Here is a 23659-nt window from a genome sequence, read left to right as displayed (position 1 = left end):
CCGTTTTGAGTGTAAATTATTATCTCAGGTTTATTTGCGAATGTTTCCTCTGGAATTGTAAGTGGAGAAATGAGACAGATCCTGAATAGAAAAACTCGAAGAATGTTTAAATAGAAGAGATATAAGACAGATCCTGAGAAAAAATCAACGAAAAAAGTAGGTAAGAAGGATAGTGGAAGGCAGATAGTGTAGGAGAAAGTGTAAGTTGAAGAAATAACAAGACTAAAGGTTTTAGTAAACCAAATATTGAAACTAAATCATATTCAATTTTACAACCTCCCGAGCCGAAAACCGGATAATAAACGAGACTCTCAAAAAAGTTATTTTAAAGAATCTCGAGGAGTCGACTGACTGCGCCGATAAAAGAAATGGAACCTTGACCCACAAAGAACAATTGACCTTGTTCAGGGCCATTGTCACGTTTCTGTTCACGTGCACAGGGATGCTCGAGAAAATGATCATCAAAGCCACGGTACATGCCGTCGTCCAAGCGATTGTCAACATAAAGGAAAAAAACGAAGACGATACCGTGAAGCTGAGCATAGAAACAGCAGCCTGTAAGTATCTTTTTAAATCTGAAGCACTGATTTGATAAAAAAAAACATTCAATTTGATGACTCAGTTTTATAGTGTCAACTTCTCGCGTCTCCCACTGAATTCCAGTCTGGCTAGTACAGGGTATGAAATTGTACTATACAGAGGCCAGAACCCATTTAAAGAGAAGCAATATGACATGGTGACGACTGAAATTTTTTTTGAAATTCAATTGGGAACGCGGTGTTCCGGGTTGCTCCACTAGTTGATCAATTCAGGTAGATCAATCGATATAAAGTTTCATTGTCTTCCAAAGGGATTTATTTATCAAAATTGAAACCGACGTGGAATCACATGTAAAAGATTCTTTTTTTTTTAAAGATTAGCATCATAAATCTGGAACAGCCGAAGCGTTGTCTCGCACGTAAGGTTGCGAAGCTTATGTTTTTGTCTACCAGCCCTACGTTCGAGATGGAAAAGCTGAAGAGGCAAGCTTCAGAAGTTCACCAGAAACTGGACGGATTCACCTACGAAGAGATTCTATTGGCAGTGCGATCCCGACAAGGTTCTAAACGTTACGTTCGCCAGATGCTATGCGCACAGATCTTTGTTCAGCAGATGACGACTTCCTATGAGCTGTGAAGTAAAGTTACAAAGTTTTACTCAAAGCAAAAGTGGGCAACCCATGACCTGAAGAAAGGGGTTGACTATGTGGCAAAGCTGCTCAAGGATGGATCAAAGAGAAAGTTTCAGCCGCTTGAGAAAACGACAAGCCTGAAACATACCGCCAACGACATTGAGAGCTTTCCATATGAGGCTCAGGAAAAGTTGCAGAGTCGTGCATTGACCCAGAACTGGATCGGCATATTTGATGTGATATTTCCCGTCTTTGGAAGAATTAATTTATAATTTTAATAACTCGATAAGAATATCTTACTGATAAAATTTCTTTTTTGAATCAGTAATTTTTAAATCAACTCATTTTTCAATGAGTGATTTCTTTTTTACTAGGTTTGATTGCTTTGCGATCGTTCAAGAAAGATGACGTGTTGGTGGATTACCACAGCAAAGTAGTAACCAACATCAATGCCGACCAGTACTGCCTCCAGCCAGGAGTTCTAAGTGAATACATATTGCAAATTGCGGGTCCTCCTAGGCGATTGATCGACGCTTCAAATGAGGAGTACCCTTTACATAATTGGAACGTTTGCCTGGGTCGTTTACCGAACCACGCCACCCAGAAGAAAAACGAGGCCAATATGAAGATGGTAGAAGTTGTACTTTCCAGCATAGGTGAAAGAATAGTCATCCTAAAAGCCAGGAGAGACATTGCACCTTTCGAGCAACTGCGCTTTGACTATGGAGACAAAGCTACTCAAGTGTTGTTTGACGACAGCAGTTAAATAGATTTTGGGTATTCTACAAAACTTTAAACTCGTTTCGTTCCGGGGAACGTTTTATCAGTTTTCTAATCAATTTACAGTTTATAGGAGTGCGTTTGTATTCATTATTTTATATTTTAAACCTGTTCTGATTTAATTTCAAATTTACTAATTAAATTTTTTAATAATTAACCTCGAATATATACAATTATGTACATTCACTAAGAAATTGAAAAAATAACGTGATTAGGAATGAATTAACATTAAAAAGTGAATGATCGACCTAAACTGAAAAATCAAACTAGCCGTTTTCAATCAAATGTTTAAAATCTAAAAGGGTATATCCACGAATATAGTTAGGTAATGGTTTAAGATTTGTTCGTAGATTCCACAGACAATGGTTAAGTTTTTGTTCGTAATTTCCGCATTTGTTGCTCTAGCTAGCCATTGTTCAAACCGGTTATTGCTGGATATCTCACTTACAAGCTGCGGAATCCGCTAACAGTTTGTGGAATCAATAAAAACAAACTGTCCCGCTTTAATACAAATTTATATTACGTGAGATCATATAAAACAGCTACCCGGGTCCCCCTCACCTTTTCGAGAGGTGAGAATTAACAGACGTTAAGGGTATCATCTAAGAGCCACCAAGACTCATTGTCGCCCGAAATTGGTACAAGTATGATACTAAGGTTCACGAAAGGGGTGCCGGAAATCAAGCCGATGGGATCTCAAGCCGAAACGTAAAACTAGGGACTTCAAGCCGGATAATTCAAAAACCGGCTGATATTATTAACGGATGCCAATGAAAAGATAGCGGTTTGAGGTGCTTGTAAAGTTTCAATTTCGGCCTGAAGTCCCTTCGGCTTGAAGTCACGTCGGCTTGTTGTCCTAGAGCCCAAGAAAGGACCCCAAGAAAGGCACCCGACGGGATATGTAGGGCATTCCACTAGCGTGGATTACTTGAACGTCGTTTTAACACTGAACTCGTCGAAGTTGATCTCTCGTTTGGTTGTGCTGTTGTGAGCTGAGTGGGCTGAGTTTGTTCAGCTACACGAAGGGGGTACTTGGGGTTCAGTATTTAGAATCTTCGGTGATTTTTCAGCTCTATATTTCCTTAGAGCCACGATTGCAGAAACCTTACTTACACCGCTAGTTGGACATTGCTCCATCAAAAGTCGCTTGTCATTGACTTAAATAGCTGAAAAGTTACTTCCCGGATGTAGCTGGTAAGTGTCGGATCAATAACTGAATCAAAGTAAAGAGAGTCAACTAAGTAATCTAGCATCAAAAACTTGAAATCACTACCCGCAAATTTACGGCACTGGATGGCAGCAGGTGACAGTTTTTTTTGCCAGCTCTTTCCTTTGGTTTTTTGCCCAGTATCACTAGATTCCAAATCAGTTGTTGACTCGTTTTTAGCTACTCGGTTTTGCAACCGTTCCTCTACAGCCATCGTTCCTTTGACCAAATCTTTGTCATCTTTCAGCAGAAGAAAGCAGTTAGGTGTCTTGGAAAGTCCCCGAAGAATCGTTCGAGCATTGTCTTTGGTTAGGATAGTACCTCCTAAGTCATGGATCTATTTTCCACCATAGCTTGTGGCGCTAGATTCGATTTTACTTTCTTTCCCGCAACTGCTGCCGCAGTAAATCCGAAACTACCCAACACATAAAATCGCAAACCAGAAAGCAGCAGACGGACGCATTTCACCGGCGGCAACTTTCGGAAATTCTAGATTTTTTTGACATATTTGTAAATACGACTGGATAAGATTAGTTCCTCCCAAGACGTCTCCCGCATTGTGTAGAAAACTACGTGTGGACTTGCCAGATTTGATGAACTTGCAGAATGAAATTTTTTTTTCGAGGAATAATGGGTCTTGGTTATGCAATCTTCATCCGCCTCGCATTATCCTACTTTGAAAATTCTTGTTCGCATGGTGGTTGGATTTTTCGAGAGCTTCGGACAAATTTTCCCAGGGACTTTGTATAAAAATGCTCACCACAAGCTGTGGCATTAGGATTAATTTTAGTTTGTAGGGAGTCAATCCTTGTTCCCCGAAGATAAGCACTGAAATTTGATAAAATTTTCAGCCCACTTTTTGTACTCTATAGCGTTAAAATCACATCTTGCTCTTAGTAATTTCGTGCATTCATTCAAGCTCTTTCTCAAAAGTTCATTGGCATCTTTAGTGGTGATGCACCCGAGGGTTTTTACAGGAACTTTTGAGACGAGACTCGGGTAGATGGCTTGTAGCACTTTTACAGACTTAAAGTACATATATGCATTTTCTTTGGGGCGAACAACAACTTCATTTTTCCATACTCCTTCAAAGAGATCTTCAATTTCTGTGCTAGCCTCATTCATTTCTTCCTTGTCAGCGATGACAGTCTGCGCACAGATTACAGAAAGAGATTGCGCCCACTTTGCCGGCTTTGTCTATTCCTCCTATCGAGAGAGTGGTGAAATGAAAAAATGGCTTATTGGCCCCCGTCTGGTCATATTTTCCTCAAAGCGCTGAATGGCAAATTTTTCGTGAGGATGCATATCATTGATTCTTTTTGTGCCATTTGACGAAGATCTGTGTCCACACATCGAGTAATCATGAGGGTGGCATCTGGACAAACGCATCGAATGTCTTCGATGCTGACCAGTGACGTCTTGGGTAACTTTTGTGTTCAGTGACGTCTTGGGTACTTTTTTTATTCAGTGGGTAACATTGAGTTCAGTTCTTTTACCAGTCTCTGGCTTGCAAGTTAGTGGGTGGAAGTCTGTAGTGTCATTTGACACATACAGTGAGAGCCACACTAATGTCGACATCGAGGAGCCTGAACGCGAGCCTGGTAAACTCCACACCATCAATCTCACAGCTGTCTCCCAAGATATGCACGCGTAATCCTTAAAGCTCCGTGATTTTCAGTGAAAGAAACGCAACTGCTTTGACGCAAGACACTAGGACACTTCGAAATCGATAAAATGTTTTCTCGGGCTTACAGAAATTGTAAAAAGCACCCTTATTTCGGCGGTTGCTCGACGAACGCGTCTAGGAGAAGGAAAGAATGATTTGAAGCCTGTAATGGCAAGCCGAGATCGAATAGTGTTGATAATATCATCAACATTTCCGGTTTTTGTCGCCTTAGCCAAATCGTACTTGAAATCTTCCGAAGATCCCCGTTTCTTAAATATGCAAGTAATCATATAATGGGTCAAAAAAGTAAATATACACTTTTTGCGACCACATTTACCGCATTTTTTTCTCTGGGAGTCTTTTTCAGCTACTTCCATTAGTCCTTGGAAGCTAATTCTATGACATCGAACTTAAAACAGAAGTTGGCGCCAAAATCTTTCAGATCCTCTTGGAGTGCGCAATTCTTGTAGTTTCTCCAGTGCTCTCCTCCGAGTAGTCTTGCGAGGAATCACATGCTTGAAAAATTGAATATGATGGTGCCTCTCTAAGGATGCGGTTTCTGAACTTCTTGATAGTTTTGAGGGTGAAGAATGAGCTAATGGTTGTGAGATTGTTTAACTATACCTTGTAATTCTAGGTTGAACCCTTTTTTCCTGTGATTTTTAACTTGACCTAACTGACTTGGCTAAACTTGGGCTAGGCTTCATAGCCAGCGGATAGATTTCATAGCCAGCAAGAGTCAAAATTGTTTCGATACTTTTTAAGCCGTCAACTAAAAGAGTCACTAATTAGTGTTTCTTGAGTTTGATTAATTGGATTTTCAAGTGTTAGATTTCATAATTCGTGATTATCATACGCTTCTCAAATGGTTATGGTTATCGGATGAGATCAATAATTCTTGAACTCTCCAGTTTAACTATACTTTGTAATTATACGCTAGCTTACACCTTTTATTCCTGTTATATGGCCCATTATTTTGCTTTCTTGAAAAAAGTGTTTCACCTTCTAAAAAAATTTTTTTCCGGTAATTAAATCGCTAATTATATCATCGTTTCTGAATTGTATGTGTGCTGGCGCCGTTTAGTTTATTACCCACCCCAAATAGGGAAATAGTCTGTTCAGTTTTAGTGCTGAACTGACAGGAGTTAAGGGCGCCTTTCAGTCTATTTCTCATCCCAAATACTGAAGTAGTCGTTCGCTCGTTTGTAAAATCTCAAAGCTTGACGGAGAGGAATGTGTAATGGCGCCGTACAGTCTATCCCAAATACTGAAAGTCTCAAATCTTGACCGAAAGGAATGTGTGATGGCGCCACGCAGTCTATTGCCCATCCTAAAAACTCAAAAAGTTTGTTCTAGTTTTGCAAAATTTCAATAGTTCTTGTTGCAGTTCAAATCAATCTCAAATACTGATAAGTTCGTTCCATTTTTGCTTAAATTTACAGTACAATTTTTAACCCAATGAGAAGATCTCAATATACACTCACAAATTTTTTGCAGTTGCAAAATCCCAAATACTGACAAAATCCCAATACTGACAAAAATCCCAAATAATGACAAAATCCTAATTACTGACAAAATCCCAAATACTGACAAAATCCTAATTACTGACAAAATCCCAAATACTGACAAAATACCAATACTGACAAAATCCCAAATACTGACAAAATCCCAATTACTGACAAATCCCAAATTTTGACAAAATCCCAATTACTGACAAATTCCCAAATACTGAAAATATCCCAAATATTGACAAAATCCCAATTAACGACAAAAAGTTCTGCAATTGCAGAACTTTTTGTCAGTTATTGAAATTTTGTCAATATATGGGATTTAGCAGAACTGCAACGAACTATAATCAGTATTTTGGATTTCGCAGAACTGCAACGAAATATAATCACTGTTTGGGATTTTAAAATGGGTAGGGGGGTAGTTAACAAGGTACAAAATTCGTGGGGGCAATTTAGGGGGATATATCTTTATAGGGTGATATTCCCCAGGTTACGCCTTATGATGGGTCGTTGCAAAGGTTTTGGATCCTGTTATTTTCTCCCCTTTATGGTACCTTGTAAGGAATATGCCATCAAGAATTTTCTTTTAATTTATTATTTCTTGAAAATTGATTTTTTAGTATTGAAAAACCGTGGTTGAACCTATAAATTTATTTTGAAAATAATTTCAGATCTGAGTCCGTTTTATTTTCGATTTGATTTCCTTTATCCATTACCGATCAATCAGATATATGACTGGCTTCGAGTGCAAAAGTAAATTTATCATTATCCTTAACGTTTATCTAAGAAAACTAACGGGTCTGATGGGCTGGAGGTAAAAAATATGGCTCCCAAACAAGAGGTTAAGGGATCAAATCCGCGCCTCTGCAAGATGTTTTAAAAACAACGAAGTAAACGTGCATCACAATTGTGGCCTAAATGACGTTTTTTTTAAAAAAAAAAAGTATATCATAATAAAATTTAAGGCTCGCATTTCCTAATTGAAATACTGGTTTCACATCCTAAAGGGTATCACAAATTTGGTGGCAAAGGTTCTAAAATGTTTGATCCTGGTTTCTAAAAAAATGATACAGATAGTGCTTAAGAATTTGCGGATTCCACAAAAATTATTTCCTTTTCTCTTTTTCCCCAACTCACAAATGAATCAATTTTATATTGTATGGAGGGCTTTGCTTTTGTAACGAGGGCTAACAATGTCATAGCCTAATTATAGTCCGCAGACCAATTTTTGTAACAAAATCGATTATGTGAAAAAAATTTTACTGTCTAAATATTAATCCTTTCTTGGACTGATTTTTTTTTCTTTTCGTTTCTGCAAGATGTTTTGAAAAAAACGAAGTAAACGTGCATCACAATTATTGTGGCCTAAATGACGTTTTTTTAAAAAAAAAAGTATATCATAATAAAATTTAAGGCTCGCATTTCCTAATTGAAATACCGGTTTCACATCCTAAAGGGTATCACAAATTTGTTGGCAAAGGTTCTAAAATGTTTGATACTGGTTTCTAAAAAAATGATACAGATAGTGCTTAAGAATTTGCGGATTCCACTAAAATTATTTCCTTTTCTCTTTTTCCCCAACTCACAAATGAATCAATTTTTTTTTGTATGGAGGGCTTTGCTTTTGTAACGAGGGCTAACAATGTCATAGCCTATTTATAGTCCACATACCAATTTTTGTAACAAAATCGATAATGTGAAAAAAACATTTACCGTCTAAATAATAATCCTTTCTTGGACTGATTTTTTTTTTCGTTTCCAGAGTGCGACCTACAATTTTCGCAAAAAAGCAACATGGTCCGCCATTTTGCTGCAAAGCGATGCCAGAAGAGGGATGCGAAATTGCAGAAACTGACTTGCATGTTCTGTAGCACGGATGGCTTCGGCGACTGCTACAGAACTGCAGAGCATGTGTTGTCGCCTAGATGCTCGGAGAGAATAAGAGCCAATCGAAGATCTGGGCTCAAACGAAAGCTGCTCTCTCCCACTTGGAAAAATTATAACTTTGTGCGGGACACTTATAAGGGGTGCCAATTACCATTCAGAGCGAATCAAAGGAGTGCAAATTCGATCTGCAAGGATGAAATCAGCGATGATCAGAATGAATGAAGATGTGTGCTTTTGAAATAAGATATAAAATAAGATATCGTTTTTGACTTCATATTCAAACTGTTTTAGCTCTAAGCCAAATAATTTAGTCCACGTCTAGACTGTATCACCACAACGACAAAGAGCCAGATGACGAGACGGATTACCGTAAGAAATGCGTTGGGAACCAGCAGAAAGACGACCAAGAACAAGACGACGAGCAGGACGACCTCCTGGAACAAACATAAGCCGTGCAGAAATGGGCATGATGTGACGGCTTCCTGAAGCAAGCAGGAACCAAACGAGCCAGATGCGACGAGCGCGTACAAGCAGGAACAATTGGCGACGTTTTGGTGCAAAATGAGGAGGATGAGAAACCCATTTTGACCATTCCAATTGTATGTTACAAAACACCGTTTTTCTTTTAAATAATAGTCTGCAATTAAATCAACATCACTGTTTCAGCCGTCTATTTCACTGAATGACGGTGAAATCTCCAAGGGCACTGCTCCAGGTACTGCTGGTACTACAGTTACTGCTCTAGAAGTGACAAGTACAACCGATGAACAAGGGCACTGCTCCAACGGCACGGCTCCAGTTGCTGTTGTTACTACAGTTACCGCTCCAGAAGTAACAAGTACTATCGATGAACATACCTCGTAAGTCACACATCGGTGCGCCAAGTTTCCCATCGGTGCGCCAGCTGCGCCAATTAGGCTGGTACCACTTCCAGAGTCTGAGGCCAGATCCACTTCCTCTCGTATCAGAGTTCGTTTCGCCCTTTCCTCTACCAGTCTCCCTTTCGCCACTTCATAGTCTGGTTGAAGCCAATCAGAGAACAGATGAACGACCCCTCCTGGTGCAGATACAGAAACCAGAAGCTCTTGGGGGAAAACCGCAGAGTATTGCCGTGGTTTCAGGCAGCTCTTGTAGCACGAGTTCCAGTCAGATTGACATGCTACCTCCAATTGACCATGGCAAACTAAGAGAGAGACTTTTGCAAGTAAGCATCTGAACCTAAGACTAGCTCAAAGTCGTCATAATTAAATTTCGATCATCGTTTTTGAGTATTATGTTAGATCACGCCTGCCTCAAGTCTATTACAGTGCGTGCTTACGGTTGATCTTGTCAACTTGATCCAGTCAGACTGGTTTATTGGCCAACAAGGATCTTTTTTTAGTTCCATCGGCTAAATCCATCAAAGGGTTCAAAGCCAACTAGCGGATAGATGCTAGTTTGACAGCCGAATGTATGGGGACAATTTCATTGACGAAACTTTGAAGCAACTCAGAGCTAGACGGTATTTCTTAAAGGAAAAGTTAATCAGTTTGTAAAGTAATTGGACTCCTATTAAGACTCCAGTTTTCAAATAAGTTTAACCTCATATTTGTGTTCAATCCTAGGAATCAATTAAGCCAGCTGATGTTCAAACTTTGTTCCGATCAATGCCGCCAAGGTTCTGGAATATCATTGATGCTGATGCTTCCTTGTCGGCTGCCACGAAATTCTCTGTCCCAAAAGCAGTCAAGGATGTGTCGTTGGGACACTTACATAAGAGGAAGTTGGAGAAGACATAAGTACCGACGAAGGAGTCAAGCTACCTGCTGTTATATCAGGCTGGTGCAATAACACCATTTCACCAGAATTTCTCCGGTACATATGTGATGTACTTTTCAGTGAAAGGTTCAACAAAGTTTGGTGCACAAACAATTTTTTCAACGAAATATATAAATATGTTCCATTTAGCTCTTTTTTCTTTTGGGCTGCAAAACATTTTATTTGATGGCCCCGTCGGTCAACAACAAGCAGATATTCCAGGAATATCTGATGCAGCAATCTCTGGGTTGGAAACCAATTTTTCCCGGGGATGGCCCTCGCTGTGATGCTGGAGGGTGTCAAAAAGATGTTCTGACGGAGCGCCAGGCCCTTGTTATTCCAGCTGGCATGATACACATGGTTGAAACGCATTCAGAGTCAGTGGCTCTGGGTGTCAATTTCATTCATCGTGGACACCTGCTGACGGCTGCCAGAGCTTTTCGACATTAGCGGAAAGCCGAAGAGTCCTTTAGCAGCTGCTACCCTGCTTTTCCGATGTTGGCTCTGAATGAGCTTATGGTGCAAATGTGGTTAATATCAAAGATTAAACTGTTACATTTTTGTCGAAATAAATGAAAATAGAGAACGAGATTTTTAGCACCAGAGACACGATCCCGCCGCAAGAATAAGAGTATCTGGAGGAGGTCCGGAAAATTCTGAAGGCGCACGACAAAGCCTTAGATAACCACCTTGCCAGAATGATTTACGTGAGTACTTCTGGCCGAATTTCATCCCAAATATTGAAATACTTACTTCCGTATCCCAAAAACTGCACCCAGTTTAATTGCATTTATTGAAATTCTCAATTGATCCCAAAAACTGAGTTTCGTCAGCCCGTATACTGAAATGCCTAATTCATACCAAAAATTCAATTTAATTTCTCATGCTAACTTTTGATCATTTTGTATTTTAAGCCAACGACTAGGGAAAAATATCAGTCAAAAGGGCCTGAAGACGTTCTGTTACCACATTCGAATAATATATAATCTGTAGTTTTTTCAACGAATATGTACAAAAAGTCTAGATTTATTATTTGACGTTTTAAAACAGTTTTTTTTTCTATAAATTGAAAACTGATTCTAATTTTTAGAATGCAGTCTGAGTAACTAACTGAATTACTGAATTTCAGAAAACATGATTAATGCTACAAATGACGAGACTGAAATGTGCCCTACATGCTGCGACGATGAACGGGAACTGTACAAAATACATGATGGCGATGTGGCACACAAGTTGTAATCGAGATACTGGATCAAAATACAGGATTAGCCAGAACCAAAGTGCTCCTTCTGTCGGCGGGACTTTCCGCCTTTCCACTCGTTCATGCACATGTAACTATTGATTTTGACCTATTTTATTGCATGTTAAACTAAATAAGCCTGGTGCCATGTGAACAACCTCTTCTTTCCACCTTTGACCACTAACTTGAACCTTCCCAATGTAAACCACAAAAGAATATCCAACCATTCCTCCATGTCGACCAAATTTTACCTTTGTTTAGTTCTTCGGACACGGACGAGGAACCAAATGACGAGGATGACGATGAGGAGGGAGGAGACCAGATCGACGTCGAGACAGTGGAGCCCTACCGTGATTCCGACTCGGAGTCGGAACCGGAGCAACTGAGGAGGGTCTCCGACTTTGAACTGCTCTATGGCAGTGACAAGGAGGTGAGCACTGCCTTGGCCGCTCTTGTGTTCTTGTACGGTCGCGGTCGCGGGCACGCTGTGGTCTGGGCTGGGCGAATCGAAGACGACTCATCCAGTGATGACGACATGCCCTATAATTGGGCAAGCGGGCGGGGTCGCACTCGCAGACGAGCAGCGCCGTCAGTCATCGCGACTGCAAACCTGCCAGGCTGGGCCCGGGGCCGAGGACGAGCCAGAACCACTGGGTCATCCCAGCCTGAAGTCGGACCCTCATCGTGAAGGTTCAAAATTTCAAATTACTTTACTTAAATGGTTTTTGACTAGTTTATGAGAAAACTGTTATTTTTAGCCGTGTAGTATGCTACAGTGTGCTACAGTAAAAGTTCAAAGTCTCAAATTTCAAAAAACATTACTAAAACATTAACTGACTAGTTTAGTGGAAAACTGTTTTTTTAGCGGTCACTCAACAGCGCTCGTATCAACACCGCTTTTATCATTCAGTCACTCCAGTCATTCTCCAGCCATTCTCCAGTCATTTTCTATCATTCAGTCTTTGAGTCACTTTAGTCACTCCAGTCATTCTCCATTCATTTTCTCTCAGTCAGTCATTGAGTCGTTGAGTCACTTTAGTCACTCCAGTCATTCTCTAGTCATTTTCTATCATTCAGTCATTGAGTCACTTTAGTCACTCGAGTCATTCTCCAGTCATTTTCTATCTTTCAGTCAGTGAGTCACTTCAGTCACTCCAGTCAATCTCCAGTCATTTTCTATCATTCAGTCATTGAGTCACTTTAGTCACTCCAGTCATTCTCCAGTCATTTTCTATCATTCATTCATTGAGTCACTTTAGTCACTCCAGTCATTCTCTAGACATTCTCCAGTCATTTTTATCATTCAGTCATTGAGTCACTTTAGTCAGTCCAGTCATTCTCTAGTCATTTTCTATCATTCATTCATAGAGTCACTTTAGTCACTCCAGTCATTCTCCAGTCATTTTCTAGTCATTTCCCATCTTTCAGTCATTGAGTCACTTTAGTCACTCGAGTCATTCTCCAGTCATTCTCCAGTCATTTTCTATCATTCAGTAATTGAGTCACTTTAGTCACTTCAGTCATTCTTCAGTCATTCTTCAGTCCTTTTCTAACATTCAGTCATTGATTCACTTTAGTCACTCCAGTCATTCTCTAGTCATTCTCCAGTCATTATCTATTATTCAGTCATTGAGTCACTTTAGTCGCTCCAGTCATTCTCCAGTCATTTCCTATCATTCAGGCATTGAGTCACTTTAGTCAATCCCGTCATTCTCCAGTCATTCTCCAGTCATTTTCTATCATTCAGTCTTTGAGTCACTTTAGTCACTCCAGTCATTCTCCATTCGTTTTCTCTCAGTCAGTCATTGAGTCTTTGAGTCACTTTAGTCACTCCAGTCATTTTCTATCATTCAGTCATTGAGTCACTTTAGTCACTCCAGTCATTCTCCAGTCTTTCTCCAGTCTTTCTCCAGTCATTCAGCCAATCAGAGTCATTTTATCAGACAGCTATATTGGAGTCACTTTTCAGCTTTATCAGAGTCAATCAGAGTCAGTTACAGTCAATCAACGTCCAAATAAAAGTTCAAAATCTCAAATTTAAAAAATAATTACGAAAATATTTTATGACTAGTTTATTAGAAAACTGTTTTTTTTAGCCGTCACTCAACAACGCTCGTCCAGTATCAATGCTACAAAATGCTTTATTTATCAGTAGATGTTCAAATTCTCAAATGTCAAATTATAATACTAAAATGTTTCTCGACTAGTTTATTAGAAAACTGTTTTTTAGCCGTCTCTCAACAGCGCTCGTACCAGCTTCATCAGAGTCACTCAGCCACAGTCACTTTATCACTCTCTCATTCAGTCAACCACAGTATGCCTCACATTATACTCATATCAGCCCACTTATCAGTAAAGAAGTCTATTATAAAACTTTAGTTAGTTAGTCTTTCGTGCCAAATCTGCTGTGCTTCCTACTGTGCTTCCTGATTGGAAATCTTCTAAATTGGTGCACATTTCATTTAAATTGTTTAGTTTTGTAGTTAGTGGAATTAAAATTCCCAAATATTTCTTTTTGATTTGAGAAAATTGGCTCTACTGAAGCTAATTGTAATTGTTTTTCGGATACACTCGTGTAATCTTAACTATGCGCCCAAATGATAAAAGTTTTGGCTGTATAAATTAACCAAGGATAGATGCTTACACTCGAAACGGGCTCATGACGATCGAAATGTGGTGGTCTTCTCCTTTCTTAAAAACTAGAAATGTATCGTCAATCCTCATTTTTTTAACTCACTTTTCATACCTCCTTTTCCCTTCTAGATATAATTATGTCAGAATTTGCCCATCCGATATCAGAAATTCCTGGGGTTTCAATTGATCCCTTCAATGGTGAAAACCTCAAAATTAAGGTTAATTTTTTTTCGCACTATCATATAGATCACATGGTGGGCCTTAATGAGCCTGAGCTCTTCGAAAGATTAAAACACTATAAATTGAAAAAATATTGTCATAAAGTTTCGGCTGCTTTGTTGATTGCATTGCCGCTTTATGTTCATTTAACTCCATATATAATACCTCTGGATTCAGATAATGAGACAAATTGAATGTTTCATTGGAAGGGGACGAGACTCATACCCTAACTGTCGCTCTTATTCCTGCAGGTCACTGCCCAGGTTCAGTAAGGTTCTTACTAGTTTCCAAAGAAATATCTGTTCTTTTTACTGGAGATTTCAGATGGCAATTGGTCATACGAAGCGAATCAATCATCTTTTCGACATTTTACAAGAAGCTGCTGTTCATAATTTTGATAAGATTTATACCGACACAACCTTTTGCAAAACAGATTCCAATTTCACACCTTGTAGGGAGAGCTGTATTTCAGCCACCTTTCAAGCCGTGTCCGCATGGCTCTGTTCATTTCAAAATAATGTGATCCTTTTTTGAACAAAACTCGCTATGATTATGAGTTTTTGATGAAAGAGCTTGTACTTAGATTCAACACTAAAGTTCACGTTTCATTATGTCAATATCAACTGTAAAAGTTTGTTCCGTCAATTCAAAATTGACTCACCTTAGATGGCGAAAGTACCAAAATCCATTTCTGCAAGCCTTCGTCTGCGTGTGCGAAATTAAAACTGCCTTACAAGCCGGGCATCCCAAGTCCAGAAGTGCTTACAGTCATTTCAACTGTAATGTTCTCCACTAAAAAGGAGATAATGCCTGGGAGATTGGTTGAAGTAGTGTCTGAGAGAACCGTTCGGTGCTGTTATTCTTCGCACTCTTCTGCTGACGAAATAATTGATTTCCTTTTGAGTCAGCAGTTCAAAAATCTTACACCCTTCGTTTGTCCGGATAAAGATACTTGACTCTGTGAAAGCCTTTATTTTAAATACGCTCAAACATCAGAATCCAAACACGTCCAACGATTCGAGTACAAAGTTGTGGAAAGAGAAAATTAAATTCAATAAGAGAGGTTAACTGGAGAAAATTTCAAAAAACACAACAGACTACGAATACCATAGTGAGCCATTAAGACAACAAAGAAGCTTTGTCGAAGGTGGAGTTTTCGAGGGAAAGGATTCAGAAACAGCAAAAACAGCCGAGGAGACAAATATTTCAACAAAAACACCAGACTATGAATAGCATAGTGAGCCATTGAGACAACACAGACGCTTTGTCGAAAGTGGAGATTTCGAGGAAAAGGAATCAGAAAGAACAGAAAAATTGATCCAATTGTTTAACAATATTTCATTTTTTGTACTGTATTTTTCAGTTACCGCTTGAATAAGTTTTTCTTTTCTTTTTTTTTAAACGAGGATTTTTAATCCAGTTTCCAGAGGACACTTCAGTTCAGCTTTCAAAAAATACAATCAAGCCGTCCTTTATCTCGTCTCAAAAACTGATGAGTGCGATAATAATTTCTGAACCATCACATCTCAAATACTATTGAGTGACCTAGCTGCCATTTCAAACTGAACCATCTCATCTCAAATACTGATGATGATTTCCTAACCATAACTGAACCACTCATCTCAAATACTGATGAGTGACTTAGCTGCCATTTCAAACTGAACCATCTCAGCTCAAATACTGATGATGATTTCTTAAACATAACTGAGCCATCTCATCTCAAATTCTGATGAGTGACTTGCCCCCATTTCAAACATGAACTGTCATTTCAAACCCTGAACAGCCATTTCAAACCGAATAGTTAACCATTATTTTAAGATTGGTTTATGGCTTCTGCTGATAAATGGATAAGTCCTTTTGCGTTCAAATTGCGCGTTCCAGTAGATAATAAATCAAATATTCCACCTCCAGCTTTTAATTGTTCTTTGGCAAGTTCAGTAATAAGCAAAAATGCGGAATCCACTTACAATTTACGGAATCTGTTTTTATTTGCGGATTACGCATACAAATTTTGCGGATTCCACTTACAATTGCGGATTCCACTTACATTTGGCGGAATCCACTTACAGTTCCGGAATCCAGAACAACTAGCTATATTTGCTTGTTGCGGAATCCGCAACAAAACAAAAAACAAATGTGCCGACGAAACTTACGTTACAGATATATGTACGCGGAATCCACTGAAATTTTGTTTGTGGAATCCAATTACATTCTGGAACATATTTTAAGACTTGTCTCTGGAATCCAGGAACAAACAGACACAAAATTGTGCTCCTATCCAGCGCACAGTTTGGCATCGTAATGCGCGTTTTATCCCTTTCTCTTCGCCAAACTCACTTTCTTCGTTTTTTTTTGTTCTGATTGGTTAATACAGTACTTGTCTACCTTTTGACCGGTATTTTCACCGGTATGAAACAAAGGTTGTCTACTTTTTGACCGCACTCTAATTTTTTCCCTCACTGCAGGTTAATTTTAAACCCTGTCTTTTCAGCTCAACTGTCTGCATGATCTCACCTACTTCTGGGGGTCTCGAATCAAACCAATTTACGATTTGAAAAATTGTAAGATGTAGTTTTTTTAATACAGAAAAATTAAATTGTCGAACCTTTTGACGCAACAAATTCGAACGCAAGAGGGTGTCGTTTCTTGCGCAAGTGTTCTCGTCCAATCACGCTAGAGTTTGCAAATATAAGTGTTAGCTCTCGACCAATCAGGTCGCAGAATGCAAATAAAGGAGAGTTTCCCGGATAATTTACTTATCAAAATTCTTTTCTGAAAACCGGAGGTTATTTTTAGTCGTTGCTCTAATCCATCAAAATTATCCAGTTCAAAATAACTGGTCGGTCAAAAAACGAGAGGTAGTAGTATCTCTATTTAAAAAACAGGAAGATCGAGACAGTTGCTAAGCATGAATAAAGCCGAAAAACTAATGAGAAAGAAGATGCAGTTTGCGTTGATTATGGCGAGAGATAGAATATTTGTAAAGACGGTGAAAAGGCATAAGGAAATACCGTCGAAGAAACTAGAGAGATCTGAGAAGGCGAGATTCAAGAATAAAACTAAAGTGGTGGCAGCAGCAGAGTCGTTAAATTTATACGCAGTAACACCGAAACCGATGGTGTCAATTAACAAAAAGAGAGTAGTGGGATTACGAAGCCTGTTCGATGTGAACCTACTGGCGGCCAAGCTGACGCAAAAGGACCCGTAACTGGAGCCACTGAGGAAAGTAATAAGGGCAAAACACAGGGACGCTCTCACAAACACAAGCTTGGGGCTGTACGCAGCTCAATTTTGGAACTTCGCATCAGTGATTGACGGATGTGGGGTAATCAAAATGAAATTGGCGATCCTCAGAGACCTAAAGAAAGCGGTCGCAGCGAGGCTGCCCTGGACACACTCAGGTCAGGAGGCAATGCTGGACGCAACCGAGTTCATCTGGTGAGCCAATTTAACTCCCGACATCGTGCAAACCCTGCAGAGAATGCACAGCCTCTGGTGAGAACATTAAAAATGGATTGGTTGAAGAATTCAACAAAACCGCGTGCTACTTCATCAGCAGACCTCGGATGTTAGTCAAATTAATAAAACTAACTTTGTTAACTAAATCATTCCTTTCAAATCACTAAATTAGTTAAAGAAAAGTTAATTATAACTGGCGTTCTTACAAAAAACAGCCAAAAATTTTTTTTCCTTGAATTTTAAAAATGCAAAAATTTTGAAAAAAAACCAGAATGATATATTCAAGGAAAAATTACTAAACACTTAAATCCGGGGCCTGTTTAGTTCTTATTTTAAAGACTGTTCAAACGTTGTTTAAAAGGTTTTTCAAGCTTATTGGGGTTCGTTGTCATGAGTAACGCTTATAATGGACTAAACCTGCTTAAATTTTTGACATGTTTGTAAACTTTTTGAAACTCGGCTTGTAGTTTCGTCGGCTTGTTGTCTTGGAGACCCGGACTTTTCTTCAGCTTCTTAAAACTATTCGGTTGGAATCATAGCAGACACTGATAGACACATAAAATGACATGATTCCACAGAAAAAAAACTGAAATCAAAAACTAAGCTTTCCCAGGTACCAAAAACAAGTAAACAATGCATAATCAACCCCAAAAAGGCAGCGCTGTCTTTCAAACATATGAAAACTCAAGGAATGTCAGATAGTCAAAACCAAAAAGAAAAAAAACTGCCAGTACTGTGACGACAACTTTTTCGGAAAAAAAATCACCACAGCGCAAATTCGCTTATGCAACGACAACTAACCCGGTAGAGCTGATGAATGGAACAACAATGAACATCGAGATGACCCAACTAGCCACACAAGTTCCTGAAAAATGAAAAAAATTGTACCACAAAATGATCGCATCAAGGATAAACAAAAAGAATGACATTTTTCAGAAGACCAAAATCAAAAACAACTTAGTACTCCATTGAAACTATAGCATACCCACAGCGCACTAACAACCCAAAAAAGCGTCGCTGTGTATTTCAAAGATGTCAAAACTGAAGAAACATTCAGTAGCCAAGACCAGAAGCTCGTGGAAACTGAAATCAAAAACTAGGCTTTCCCAGGTACCAATAACACCCAATCACAAGTAAACAATGCATTATCAACCCCAAAAAAGCACCGCTGTCTTTCAAATTTATGAAAACTTAAGGAATGTCTGGTAGTCAAGACCAAAAAGAAAGAAAAACTGCTAGTACTGTGACGACAACTTTTTCGGACAAAGAATTGCCACAGCGACAAATTCGCTTGTGCAACGACCACTAACGCAGTAGACCTGATGAATGGAACAACAATGAACATCAAGATGACCTACCTAGCCACACAATTTCCCGAAAAATGAAAAAAAATTGTGCCACAAAAGATCGCATCAAGGATAAACACAAAAAATGACATATTTCGGAAACAAAAACTTCAAAATCAAAAACTTAGTACTCCCATGAACCTTCGGCATACCCACAACGCATTAACAACCCAAAAAAAACATTGCTTTGTTTTTCAAAGATGTCAAAACTGAGGAAACCTTCAGTAGCCAAGACCAGAAGCTCGTGGAATCTACCAATTTGTGACAACTTTATTGAGACAAAAACACTCCAGCGCAAATTCACTGGTGCAACGACCACTACCCCAGTAGAACTGAACAAATGAATAAAAATGAGCACATCGAAATGATAATATCAGCCAGACACTGATCAAAATTGGAAAAACTTGTAACGAGAAAAACCGCATCACTGATAGACACATAAAAAGAAATGATTCAACAGAAAAAAACTGAAATCACTTATTAAGCACTCCCAGGTAACATCAACAGGTTTAAAATGTATAATCAACCCAAAAAGGCAGCGCTGTTTTTCAAATTTATGAAAACTCAAGGAATGTCTGGTAGTCAAGACCAAAAGAAAGAAAAACTGCTAGTACTGTGACGACAACTTTTTCGGAAAAGGATCACCACAGCGACAAATTCGCTTGTGCAACGACCACTAACGCAGTAGACCTGATGAATGGAACAACAATGAACATCAAGATGACCTACCTAGCCACACAATTTCCTGAAAAATGAAAAAAATTGTACCACAAAAGATCGCATCAAGGATAAACACAAAAAATGACATATTTCAGAAACATAAAGACCAAAATCAAAAACTTAGTACTCCCATGAACCGTTAGCACACCCACAAAGCATATACAACCCAAAAAATTGTCGCTGTGTTTTTCAAAGATGTCAAAACTGAAGAAACATTCAGTAGCCAAGACCAGAAGCCAGTGGAAACTACCAATTTGTGACGACAACTTTTTTCGGACAAAAAATCACCACAGCGCAAATCCGCTTCTGCAACGATCTTTTAGTCAGTAGAATCGATTAATGGAGCAACAATGAACACATCAAGACTTCTTCACTAGCCACACACTGTCCTGAAAAACCAAAAATTTGTACCACAAAGAATAGCATCAAGGATGAACACAAAAAAAAAGACATATTTCAGAAGCACGAAAACTAAAATCAAAACCCAGAACTTCCAGGAAACTTCAGCGTACCCACAACGCATTAACAACCCAAAAAAGTGTCGCTGTGTATTTCAAAGATGTCAAAACTGAAGAAACATTCAGTAGCCAAGACCAGAAGCTAGTGGAAACTACCAAGTTGTGACGACAACTTTTTTCGGACAAAAAATCACCACAGCGCAAATCCGCTTCTGCAACGATCGCTTAGTCAGTAGAATCGATGAATGGAGCAACAATGAACACACCAAGACTTCTTCACTAGCCACACACAGTCCTGAAAAATGAAAAACTTGTACCACAAAAAATCGCATCAAGGATGAACACAAAAAAAGAAATATTTCCGAAACACGAGAACCAAATTCAAAACCCAGAACTCCCAAGAAACTTCAGCATACCCACAACGCATTAACAACCCAAAAAAGCGTCGCTGTGTAATTCAAAGATGTCAAAACTGAAGAAACATTCAGCAGCCAAGACCAGAAGCTAGTGGAAACTACCAATTTGTGATAACTTTATTGAGACAAAAACAGTCCAGCGCAAATTCGCTAGTGCAACGACCACTACCCCGGTAGAAATGAATAAATGAATAAAAATGAGCACATCAAAAAGATAATATCAGCCAGACACTGTGATCAAAAATGGAACCACTTGTAACGAGAAACACCGCATCACTGATAGACATATAAAATGACATGATTCCACAGAAAAAAACTGAAATCCAAAACTCAGCACTCCCAGGTATCAATAACAAGTAAACAATGCATTATCAACCCCAAAAAGGCAGCGCTGTCTTTCACATTTATGAAAACTCAAGGAATGTCTGGTAGTCAAGACCAAAAAGAAAAAAAAACTGCCAGTACTGTGACGACAACTTTTTCAGACAAAAACTCACCACAGGGCAAATTCCCTTCTGCAACGATCGCTAACCCAGGAGACCTGATGAATCGAACAACAATGAACACATCAAGATGACTTAACTGGCCACACACTGTCCTGGAAAATGAAAAAGTTTGTACCACAAAAAATCATATCAAGGATAAACACAAAAAAAGACATACTTCAGAAACATAACGACTAAAATCAAAAACTTAGTACTCCCATGAACCGTTAGCATACCAACAACGCATTAACAACTCAAAAAAATTGTCGCTGTGTATTTCAAAGATGTCAAAACTGAAGAAACATTCAGTAGCCAAGGCCAGAAGCCAGTGAAAACTACCAATTTGTGACGACAACTTTTTTCGGACAAAATCACCACAGCGCAAATCCGCTTCTGCAACGATCGCTCAGTCAGTAGAATCGATGAATTGAGCAACAATGAACACATCAAGATTTCTTCACTAGCCACACTCTGTCCTGAAAAATGAAAAAAACTTTACCACAAAAAGCGCATCAAGGATGAACACAAAAAAAAGACATATTTCAGAAACACGAAAACCAAAATCAAAACCCAGAGCTCCCATGAGTCTTCAGCGTACCCACAACGCATTAAAAACCCAAAAAAGCGTCGCTGTGTATTTCAAAGATGTCAAAACTGAATAAACATTCAGTAGCCAAGACCAGAAGCTAGTGGAAACTACCAATTTGTGATAACTTTGAAACAAAAAACACACCAGCGCAAGTTCGCTAGTGCAACGACCGCTACCCCAGTCGTTTTGAATAAAAGAATAAAAATAAGCACATCGAAATGATAATATCAGCCAGACACTGTGATCAAAAACAGAAAAACTTGTAACGAGAAAAACCGCATCACTGATAGACACATAAAAAGACATGATTCCACAGAAAAAAACTGAAAAAAACTGAAATCAATTATTAAGCACTCCTAGGTAACATCAACAAGTAAAAAATGCATCATCAACCCCAAAAAGGCAGCTCTGTCGTTCAAATTTATGAAAACAAGGAAAGTCTGTTAGTCAAGACCAAAAAGAAAGAAAAACTGCCAGTACTGTGACAACTTTTTTCGGACAAAAAACCATCACAGCACAAATCCGCTTCTGCAACGATCGCTTAGTCAGTAGAATCGATGAATGGAGCAACATTGAACACATCATCAACTTCTTCACTAGCCACACACAGTCCTGAAAAATGAAAAATTTGTACCACAAAAAATCGCATCAAGGATGAACACAAAAAAAGACATATTTCAGAAACACGAAAACCAAAATCAAAACCCAGAACTCCCATGAATTTTCAGCAAACTCAAAACGCATTAACAACCCAAAAAAAGCGTCGCTGTGTATTTCAAAGATGTCAAAACTGAATAAACATTCAGTAGCCAAGACCAGAAGCTAGTGGAAACTACCGATTTGTGATAACTTTGAAACAAAAAACACACCAGCGCAAGTTCGCTAGTGCAACGACCACTACCCCATTAGAATTGAATAAATGAATAAAAATGAGCACATCAAAAAATAATATCAGCCAGACACTGTGATCAAAAATGGAACCACTTGTAACGAGAAAAAACCGCATCACTGATAGACACATAAAATGACATGACTCCACAAAAAAAAAATTGAAATCAAAAACTAAGCACTCCCAGGTACCAATAACAAGTAAACAATGCATTATCAACCCCAAAAAGGCAAAGCTGTCTTTCACATTTGTGAAAACTCAAGTAATGTCTGGTAGTCAAGACTAAAAAGAAAGAAAAACTGCCAGCACTGTGACGACAACTTTTTTCGGACAAAAAACCACCACAGCGCAAATTCGCTTCTGCAACGACAACTAACCCCGTAGAGCTGATGAATGGAGCAACAATGAACATCAAAATGACCTAACTAGCCACACAATTTCCTGAAATTAAAAAAAAATTGTACCACAAAAAATCGCATCAAGGATGAACAAAAAAAAAGACATACTTCAGAAACAAAAACTCCAAAATCAAAAACTTAGTACTGCCATAAACCTTCAGCATACCCACAACGCATTAACAACCCAAAAAATGTCGCTTTGTATATTAAAGATGTCAAAACTTAGGAAGCCTTCAGTAGCCAAGACCAGAAGCTCGTGGAATCTACCAATTTGTGACAACTTTATTGAGACAAAAACATTCCAGCGCAAAATCACTGGTGCAACGACCACTACCCCAGTAGAACTGAACAAATGAATAATAATGAGCACATCGAAATGATAATATCAGCCAGACACTGATCAAAAATGGAAAAACTTGTAACGAGAAAAACCGCATCACTGATAGACACATAAAAAGACATGATTCCACAGAAAAAAAACAGAAATTAACAAAAAAAGACATATTTCAGAAACACGAAAACCAAAATCAAAACCAGAACTCCCAGAATCTTCAGCATACCCACAACGCATTAACAACCCAAAAAAGCGTCGCTGTGTATTTCAAAGATGTCAAAACTGAAGAAACATTCAGCAGCCAAGACCAGAAGCTAGTGGAAACTACCAATTTGTGATAACTTTACTGAGACAAAAACAATCCAGCGCAAATTTGCTAGTGCAACGACCACTACCCCAGTAGAATTGAATAAATGGATAAAAATGAGCACATCAAAAAGATAATATCAGCCAGAC

General features: G+C 38.8%; 1 protein-coding gene across 1 annotated transcript; it reads left to right on the top strand.

The window, feature by feature from the left end:
• The first annotated feature begins 1005 nt into the window (after window positions 1–1005).
• Window positions 1006–1937, top strand: LOC134844843 (uncharacterized). The gene is made up of 2 exons (XM_063861659.1): window positions 1006–1099; window positions 1546–1937. Exons 1-2 carry the CDS (start codon window positions 1006–1008, stop codon window positions 1935–1937), a joined length of 486 nt encoding a protein of 161 aa, XP_063717729.1.
• Window positions 1938–23659: the final 21722 nt, after the last annotated feature.

The sequence above is a fragment of the Symsagittifera roscoffensis genome, chromosome 4, assembly GCF_963678635.1.
Source record: "Symsagittifera roscoffensis chromosome 4, txSymRosc1.1, whole genome shotgun sequence".
NCBI classification, from domain to species: Eukaryota; Metazoa; Xenacoelomorpha; order Acoela; family Convolutidae; genus Symsagittifera; species Symsagittifera roscoffensis.
The sequence above is the reverse complement of the archived record's forward strand: the minus strand, read 5'-3'. Positions and strand labels throughout refer to the sequence as shown.